The sequence below is a fragment of the Salvelinus sp. IW2-2015 genome, unplaced genomic scaffold (assembly GCF_002910315.2).
Source record: "Salvelinus sp. IW2-2015 unplaced genomic scaffold, ASM291031v2 Un_scaffold2085, whole genome shotgun sequence".
Classification (NCBI taxonomy): domain Eukaryota; kingdom Metazoa; phylum Chordata; class Actinopteri; order Salmoniformes; family Salmonidae; genus Salvelinus; species Salvelinus sp. IW2-2015.
In genome coordinates, this window is record NW_019943426.1 from 170,281 (window position 1) to 179,850 (window position 9,570).

The window sequence follows — 9,570 nt, forward strand, 5'->3', positions numbered from 1 at the left end:
ACATGGAGAGACGAGCTTATAACTATGCCAACGCCTAGGGACCAGGAGGTTGGGAGAGACAGCTTTTAACTATCCCAACGCCTAGGGACCAGGAGGTATGGAGAGACACATGAGAACCGCGGATGGGGTGGAAAGGACGAAAACTGTGGAATATTTAAAAGAATGTTAAAACACATATTTTTAGTTGCTTTTCCTTCGTGTGCTTTCTAGTCATTCAGTTTGTGTATCTTATCTTTGTTGTGTAGTAAATATTTCAGCTTTAATTTTCATTGTTTTTTTTTTATTTTGTTTTTCCCCCCCTCTTCTGTGAAGCACATTGCATTGCATTCCTGTCTGAAATGTGCTCTATAAATAAAGTTTAATTTGAAATAGATGCTATACCTCTAAGTATGTAGTGCTGGTAGTTCTGGTCGGCCCTCTGCTCCAACCTTGACGAGACAGGTCAGGCCCTCTGCCATCACAACTCATGGAACCAGATCCTTATCATCCTAGAAACACAAAACACTCCCACAACTTACTACAATTCAGAATATTCTTTCTGTGTTTGCACCAGGTGTTTGTGTCAAATCTGGGGTGGGGGGGGGGTTGTACATAAAATAATAAACTAAACAAAGTAAAACATGTCTTTCACAAAACTAACATTTCAACAGGTACGTGTCCATTCTGCTCTTTGGCCAGTGGGTGGCAGCAGTGGTTTAGGTTAAAGATACACATACACTGTGTGGTCAATGACACTGGTACTTGAAAAACTGTTTTTCATTGTTTAAAAAAAAATACTACTGGAGCATGGGTACTGTTGTATTGGATCCCTGAGCAGGTTGATACGTGTCTCTGTTGTATTGGATCCTGAGCAGGTTGATATGTGTCTCTGCTGTATGGATCCTGAGCAGGTTTGATATGTGTCTCTGCTGTATTGGATCCCTGAGCAGGTTGATACGTGCCTTGTTGTATTGGATCCCTGAGCAGGTTGGATATGTGTTCTCTGTTGTAATTGGATCCCTGACAGGTTGATACGTGTCTCTGTTGTATTGGATCCCTGAGCAGGTTGATATGTGTCTCTGTTGTACTGATCCTTAGCAGGTTGATATGTTCTCTGTTTGTACTGGATCCTGAGGCAGGTTGATATGTGTCTCTGCTTATGGATCCTGAGGCAGGTCGATATGTGTCTCTGCTGTATTGGATCCCTGAGCAGGTTGTCTATGTCATAGAGGGAACAACCTATAGAATCACCATGAATATATTGATATCTGAGGAGATGTTATCTTGGGGAAGGTCCTTCCCTCAGCCAGTGAGAGCTGGATGATGATTGTTATACCAGTGTGTTAATGATTATTAGATAGCTGCTCTGTGTGAATTGAAATTGGCATTCTTTAGAGTTGAGGTGTGTGTGTACAGTGTGTGTGTGTGTGTGTGTGTGTGTGTGTTGTGTGTGTGTGTTGTGTTGTGTGTGTGTGTGTGTGTGTGTGTGTAACATCAGCACTCCTCAAGTCACGTCCATTGGAGTTGTAGAGCTTTTCTGCAAGAAAGCGAGAGAGACAGACAGACACAGAAGACAGACAGACAGACAGACAGACAGACAGACAGACAGACAGAACAGAGAAGGAACATCAAGTTAGAAAAGCTCATTGTAATTTATGTGGTAGGACTAGCTATGTGGTAGGACTTTTTATGTGGTAGGACTAGCTATGTGGGAGGAATAGTTATGTGGTAGGACTAGCTATGTGGTAGGAATTCAACATGTTAACCCTCACAGGGCTGCCGGCCCTGACAGCATCCCTAGCCGCGTCTGGCTGGTGTGTTTAGGGACATATTCAATCAATCCTTATCCCAGTCTGCTGTTCCCACATGCTTCAAGAGGGCCACCATTGTTCCTGTTCCCAAGAAAGCTAAGGTAACTYAGCTAAATGACTACCGCCCCGTAGCACTCACTTCTGTCATCATGAAGTGCTTTGAGAGACTTGTCAAGGATCATATCACCTCCACCCTACCTGACACCCTAGACCCACTCCAATTTGCTTATCGCCTCAATAGGTCCACTGACGATGCAATCTTCATCACACTGCCCTATCCCATCTGGACAAGAGGAATACCTATGTAAGAATGCTGTCCATCGACTACAGCTCAGCATTCAACACCATAGTACCCTCCAAACTCATCATTAAGCTCGAGACTCTGGGTCTCGACCCCGCCCTGGGCAACTGGGTCCTGGACTTTCTGACGGGCCGCCCCCAGGTGGTGAAGGTAGGAACCAACTTCTCCACCCCACTGATCCTCAACACTGGGGCCCCAAAAGGGTGCGTTCTCAGCCCTCTCCTGTACTCCCTGTTCACCCATGACTGCGTGGCCATGCACACTTCCAACTTAATCATCAAGTTTGCAGGCGACACTACAGCTATATGCCTGATTACAAACAACGACGAGATCTACAAGGAGGAGGTGAGGGCCCTCGGAGTGTGGTGTCAGGAAAATAACCTCTCACTCAACGTCAACAAAACAAAGGAGATGATAGTGGACAACAGGAAACAGCAGAGGGAGCACGTACTGTAATCAATCGTCACCATTCACCATTCAGAGCCATGTCATATTCAGTAAATGCCCCGATCCAGTCACATGCCTCSCATCGTGTTCTAGAATTCAGTAGAATGCTCTGGTGACCACGGAAACCAGCAACCACTCATCATCGATATTTATTTACAACACGTGTTGTGAGAATGAGAACTCTTTAAATGGCTGATCAGTGCCACAGGGGCCGACACAAAACACTCCACATTTCATTGAATAACATATGAATTAACCTTTAATAAGTAACCTACTTTATGTGCCTGTGTATGTTTGTTTTTTAGATGAACACATGAGGTGTAAGCCAGCACAATGAGTTCCACTGATGTGTCACACTGTGTTTTCCCTCTCTCTCCTGCCCTCCCTCTCCCCCTCTCTCTCCTTCCCTCTCTCTCCCTCCCTCATTGTCCCCCCCCCACTCCTCTCTCCCTCCCTCCCTCTCCTGCCCTCCCTGCTCCCCCTCTCTCTCCTCTCTCTCTCTCCTTCTCCTCTCCTCTCCTCCCTCATTGTCCCCCCACCACTCCTCTCTCCCTCCCCTCCCTCTCCTGCCTCGCCTCTCCCGCTCTCTCCCTTCCTCTCTCTCCTCCCTCATTGTTCCCCTCCCCACTCCTGTCTCCCCCTCCCTCTCCCTCCTCTCCTCCTCCCCTCTCTCTGTCTCCTCCTCCCTCCCTCCCTCCCTCCTCTCTCCCTCCCTCCTCCCTCCCTCCCTCCCTCCCTCCTCCCTTCCTCCTCTCCCTCCTCCTGCCTCTCCCTCCTCCCTCTCTCTGTCTCCCTCCCTCCCTCATTGTCCCCCCACTCCTTCTTCCCTCCCTCCCTCCCTCCCTCCCTCCCTCTCCTGCCCTCCCTCTCCTCCCTCTCTCCCTCCCTCCCTCATTGCCTCCCCCCCACCCCTCTCTCACCATGCCTCTCTCTTATTACAAGTAGCAACAGGCCACAGGTTCCTCTCTGTATTAACCCCCTAACTGTGTTTCAGGAATCACTATGCTTGTCATACAGAGAAAGCTGAGTCCCAAATGGCAGCCAGGAGCCATACATGTAGTGCACCATATAAGAAATAGAGAACCATTTGGGATACTGCGGCCCTAGATCACTGTACCGTACATACCAGCTGCCGTAGAACTGGGCCAATCCCTCACACTACCTGCCACACATACAGAGACCAGCATAGCCTGGCCCAGATCTGTTTGTGCTGTGTTAATCATTCCCAGGTCATTATCATGACAACAACCATAGGAAGAAATAAATAATAAAATATATTCTGGCACCGGGTTAAGAACAACAGTGGAGACCGGGTCAAACTCTTAGGCCTGTCGTCCTTCTTGTCAACTGTCGTTGACATGGTCCTAAATCTGCAGCCATACTGGAAAAGGTCATGGTGATAAGACGCTCAGAACGTTGACGAAGAACACGACAGCATGTGTCAAAGCTGAACCTTGGTGGATTCCTGAACACGCCAAGGTTCACGCCTCGGAAGTTTAAAGGTCAAATTACCGAAGAGTTGTGTCTGTTACTAAGTAGCCACTTAATTTCCTGGGAAAAAATGTGGGAAGGTTGAGGAAATTGGCCTGGATTCAGAACGGAATCTGTTCCACTGTTCTGTTCCAGAATGTTATAGCCATATCAGGCTGATAACCCATCCGTAACCGCCCGACCCTAACCCAAATCAACAATGTTATATAATGTTGACTTACAAGCCCTTAACCAACAATGCAGAGTAAATCAACTAAAGTCAAAATAGTAACACAATAAATATAACAAAACCAAGGCTATAATACAGGAGGTACAGAGTAAATGTGCAGGGGTACAGGTTAGTCGAGGTTACTTTGTACATGTAGGTAGGGGTGAAGTGACTGCGTAGATAATAAAACAGGGGTAGCAGCTACGTAAAAAAGGAGGTCAATGTAAATAGTCTGGGTAGCCATTTGATTAAATAGCCATCACTAACATAGAGAGGCTGCTGCCTACATACACAGACTTGAAATCATTGGCCATCTTAACCTTTGTAGGACACTGCGTTCTGCTAGCGGAACCCCGCCCCCAACATTTCGCTGTAAAGGCAGCGCGCAAAATTATAAACTATTTCTTAGAAATATTTAACTTTCACACATTAAAAGTCCAATACAGCAAATGAAAGATAAACATCTTGTTAATCTACATCGTGTCCGTATTTTTAACATGTTTTACAGCGAAAACACAACATTATTTTTATGTTAGCTCACCACCAAATTCAAAAAACACACAGCCATTTTTGCCAGCCAAAGATAGCTTTCACAAACCCAGAAATAGAGATAAAATGAATCACTAACCTTTGATGATCTTCATCAGATGACACTCATATGACATCATGTTACACAATGCATATTTATATCCACACTCGGTTTACATTGGCGCCATGTTCAGAAATGCCTCCAAAACATCCAGAGAAATTGCAGAGAGCCACGTCAAATAACAGAAATACTCATCATAAACTTTGATGAAAGATACATGTTTTACACAGAATTAAAGATACACTTGTTCTTAATGCAACCGCTGTGTCAGTTTTAAAAAAACTTTACGGCAAAAGCAATAATCTGAGACGGCGCTCCGATTTAACAACGTTTCTTCTCCGCCATGTTGGAATCAACAAAAATACGAAAATTACATCAATAAATAAATATTCCCTCAAGGTTTTTGCCTGCCATATGAGTTTCTATTATACTCACAGACATCATTCAAAAGTTTTAGAAACTTCAGAGTGTTTTCTATCCAATAGTAATAACACTAATATGCATATATTAGCATCTGGGACAGAGTAGGAGGCTGTTCAATCTGGGCACGCTATTCATCCAAAAGTGAAAATGCTGCCCCCTATCATAAAGAAGTTAATCATGATTTGGTTTGGTCTAATTGTGTTGCTGTCCTGGGGCTCTGTGGGGTCTGTTTGTGTTCGTGAACAGAGCCCCAGGACCAGCTTGCTTAGGGGATTCTTCTTCATGTTCATCTCTCTGTAGGTGATGGCTTTGTTATGGAAGGTTTGGGAATTGCTTCTTTTTAGGTGGTTGTAGAATTTAACGGCTCTTTTCTCGATTTTAGATAATTAGCGGGTATCGGCCTAATTCTGCTCTGCATGCATTATTTGGTGTTTTACGTTGTACACTGGGGATATTTTTGCAGAATTCTGCATGCAGAGTCTCAATTTGGTGTTTGTCCCATGTTTGTCCCGGTTTTATGACTTAACAACCGACCATAAATAGTTTGCAGAAACGTTCTCTTTCTGGCCCTGCAGTATTGGAAGACTGAAACTCCTTTGCTACAGAGAGTGTGGACCGCCTATAAACTCTAACATCAAAAGATTGGACATTGGAACATTATTTCTGAAATCCAAATTGGTCGGTGGGAATGTTTGAATTGATCGACGGGAATGTTTGGATTGGTCAGTGGGAATGTTTGGATTGGTCGGTTTGGACTTAAAGAATAATCCTGTCACAATGTTTATTATTTTGTGATGTCATTAAGAATGGTATATCAAGGTAACGGTAACTCTGAAAGTCTACACGTCCTATGTATCTGGTTTACATCTGAATGTTGTAAAGAAATGTAATGATTAAATATGAGAATACTTTTGTGAAGTTAGCAATTAGATTTTTAGCCTTCTAAATTAGAATAGTTTTTCATCTAAACTTGTGCCCAGTCAGCCACGCCCCAGTGAGCTCAGAGTTCGTGTCAGCATGATGGAACGTCCCCTTGGCCAGAGTGCCTAATAGGACTTGCTAACAAAATGTACATTAGACCAAAACATGCCGGGCTACAACTGGCGTGTAAAGTGGTTGGGAGCTGTACCCTGAATAATCAAACATTCAGACCAGCGTGACAGACAGTGTAAGCTGAACGTTACGAAACGTTACTAAACACATCCCTCTGCAACTGGATCCTGAACTTCCTGACAGGCCACCCCCAGGTGATAAGGGTAGGCAACAACACATCTGCCACGCAGATCTTCAACACTGAGGCCCCCTCATGGGTGCGTACTTAGTCCCCTTCTGTGCTCCCTGTTCACCCACGACTGCGTGGCCAAGCACTACTCTAACACCATCATTAAGTTTGCTGACAACACAACAGTGGCAGGCCTGATCACCGACAACGATGAGTCAGCCTATAGGGAGGAGGTCAGAGACCTGACAACGATGAGTCAGCCTATAGGGAGGAGGTCATAGACCTGGCAGTCAAGTGCCAGGACAACAACCTCTCCCTCAATGTGATTAAGACAAAGGAGCTGATCGTGGACTACAGGAAAAGGAGGCCCAAACAGGCCCCCATTAACATCGACGGGGCTGTAGTTGAGCGGGTCGAGAGTTTCAAGTTCCTTGGTGTCCACATCACCAACAAACTATCATGGTCCAAACATACCAAGACAGTCGTGAAGAAGGCACGACAACACCTTTTCCCGCTCAGGAGACTGAAAAGATTTGTCATGGATCCCCAGATCCTCAAAYGGTTTTACAGCTGCACCATCGAGAGCATCCTGACCAGTTGTATGGCAACTGTTTGGCATCCGAACATAATGCGCTACAGAGGGTAGTGGGTACGGCCCATTACATCACTATGGCCAAGCTTCCTGCCATCCGGGACCTCTATACCAGGTGTGTCAGAGGAAGGCCAAAAGAATTACCGAAGACGCCAGTTACCCAAGTCATAGACTGTTCTCAGGGGTTTGACACACACATTTAAAGCTAACCAGTTTCTCAAAATCCCCCCTGTCCATCACCTTACTCAAACGTAGTCCTCAAGCTCTCTCCACACACACACTTATTCTTATTGGCAGCATGTCACTACTATCAATCAACCGATTGTCATGACAACATGGTCCTTGTGTKCTCAAGTTGTTCAAACTCTGTTAGGAATTTTATGAATAATGACTAAAACAATGAATACATTTAAATAAAACTATAACTAATTGAACTCTGCACAGTATTATTATTATATCTGATTAATAATGTTAATTCATAAGGAAGGGATTAGGTAGTATGAACAAGGAGGATAAAACATAATAAACAAGGCCTCCCGGGTGGCGCAGTGGTCTAGGGCACTGCATCGCAGCGCTAGCTGTGCCACAAGAGTCTCTGGGTTCGCGCTCTGTCGCAGCCGGCCGCGACCYGGAGGTCCGTGGGGCGACGCACAATTGGCCTAGCGTCGTCCGGGTTAGGGAGGGTTCGGCCGGTAGGGATATCCTTGTCTCATCGTGCTCCAGCGACTCCTGTGGCGGGCCGGGCGCAACCGAGAGGGAGACCAGAGACCGAAGAGGGCAGACACAGAGAACAGTTAGAAGGGTACGACAGATGCCGGAGACAGAGACTCTAGACGAAGGGAGACAGAGACAGAGACAGAGACAGAGACAGAGACAGAGACAGAAGACAGAAGACCCGAGAATCCTTCTTTGAGAGACCTATTGAGGAACCCGAAAAATATCGAACAATGAGAATACATTTGACTACAAGAGGAAGCCAACAGGTTTCAGAAGACAGAGACAGAGACAGAGACAGAGACAGCTTGTAGACACAATGACAGTAGGACACACCAAGAACTATTCCACACCCAAGACAATAGCCTAGAGCACACAGACACAGCCACAGCCAACAGACACAGACACAGACATACAGACACAGACAGAGAGACAGCAGACAGAGCAGAGAACGACAGCCAGGGGACCGACCAGAACAGGAGACAAGACACAGACAAACAACACAGACAACGAGACGACAGAGACAGAGAGAGAGACAGACGGGAGACCGACGAACCAGAGACAGAGACCAGGACAGAGACAGAGAAACAAGAGACAGAGAGCAAGAGACCCGAGACCCAGACCGAGACGCCGAACCGAGACCGAGAAGAGACCCCGAGACGAGACGAGACCGAGACGAGACCCGAGACCGAGACCGAGACCGAGACCGGAGACCAACGAGACGACCGAGACACCGGAGAACGACCGAGAAGACCGAGCCGACGAGACCACCGAGACAACCGAGACCCGAGGACGAGACCGCGTAGGACAGACCGAGACCGAGAGACGCAGAGCAAATGTTACCGAGACGAACCAAGCAGAGAGATCGAAAACCGAGAGACGAAGACCACGGAGAGACCGAGAGACGGAGAGACCGAGAGACGAAGCCCCTAGAGAGAACGAGAGAGACCGATGAGACCGAGAGACCGAGAGACGAGAGCCGAGAGATCCGAGAGACGAGAGACGAGAGACCCGAGAGATCCGAGAGACCGAGAGACCGAGACAGACCGAGACAGAGAGACAGAGAGAGAGAAGAACAGAGAGACAGAGAGGCACAGAGAAAGAGAAACGGACGAGAACCTGAAGAGACCGAGATCCGATAAACCTGAGAGACAAGACCGAAGAGACCGAGAGCCGAGAGACCAGAGAGACCGAGAGACCGAGAGACGACGAGACCGAAGACCGAAGAGACCCGAGAGACCGAGAGAACCGAGAGACCGAAGAGACCAGAGACCGAGAAGACACGAGAGAACAGAGAGACAGAGACCCGAGACGAGACAGAGGGAGACAGAGGGAAGCTAACATCACATTGTCATTCATCATTAACTATCTATCCCAAATGATCCCATTGATCCCCGATGGCATTTCCAATAGAGCTATATTTTAACTCTTTGATAACTTACTGAATGATCCATTGCTTTCATCGTTTTGCATTTACTTGTATGTACCAATGCCTTCAGAAAGTAATTCATACCCCTTGACGTTCTTCCTCTTTCTTTTGTGTTTACAGACAGAATTCAAAATGTATTAAATCCAACGTTTATTTCTCACCCACATGCTGATACACAATACCGGTCCGCATAATAAAAAGAGTGAAAAATTTTTTTTTGTCACATTATATTTAAAATTCTAAAACAGAAAGATATTCTAATTACATACAGTTATTTCTACCTACACCCTGAGTACTAATACTTTGTGAAGCAACTTTGGCCAGCGTTCACAAGCTTTGAGTCTTTATTGGTAAGACTTCTAAG

At 46.2% G+C, this 9,570-nt stretch overlaps 1 protein-coding gene across 1 annotated transcript; it reads left to right on the plus strand.

Moving 5' to 3' along the window:
- Nucleotides 1–2,346: 2,346 nt before the first annotated feature.
- LOC139024968 (zinc finger CCCH domain-containing protein 13-like) lies at nucleotides 2,347–8,710 on the plus strand. Its single transcript, XM_070439971.1, has 3 exons — nucleotides 2,347–2,538; nucleotides 7,787–7,856; nucleotides 8,136–8,710. Exons 1-3 carry the CDS (start codon nucleotides 2,347–2,349, stop codon nucleotides 8,708–8,710), a joined length of 837 nt encoding a protein of 278 aa, XP_070296072.1.
- Nucleotides 8,711–9,570: the final 860 nt, after the last annotated feature.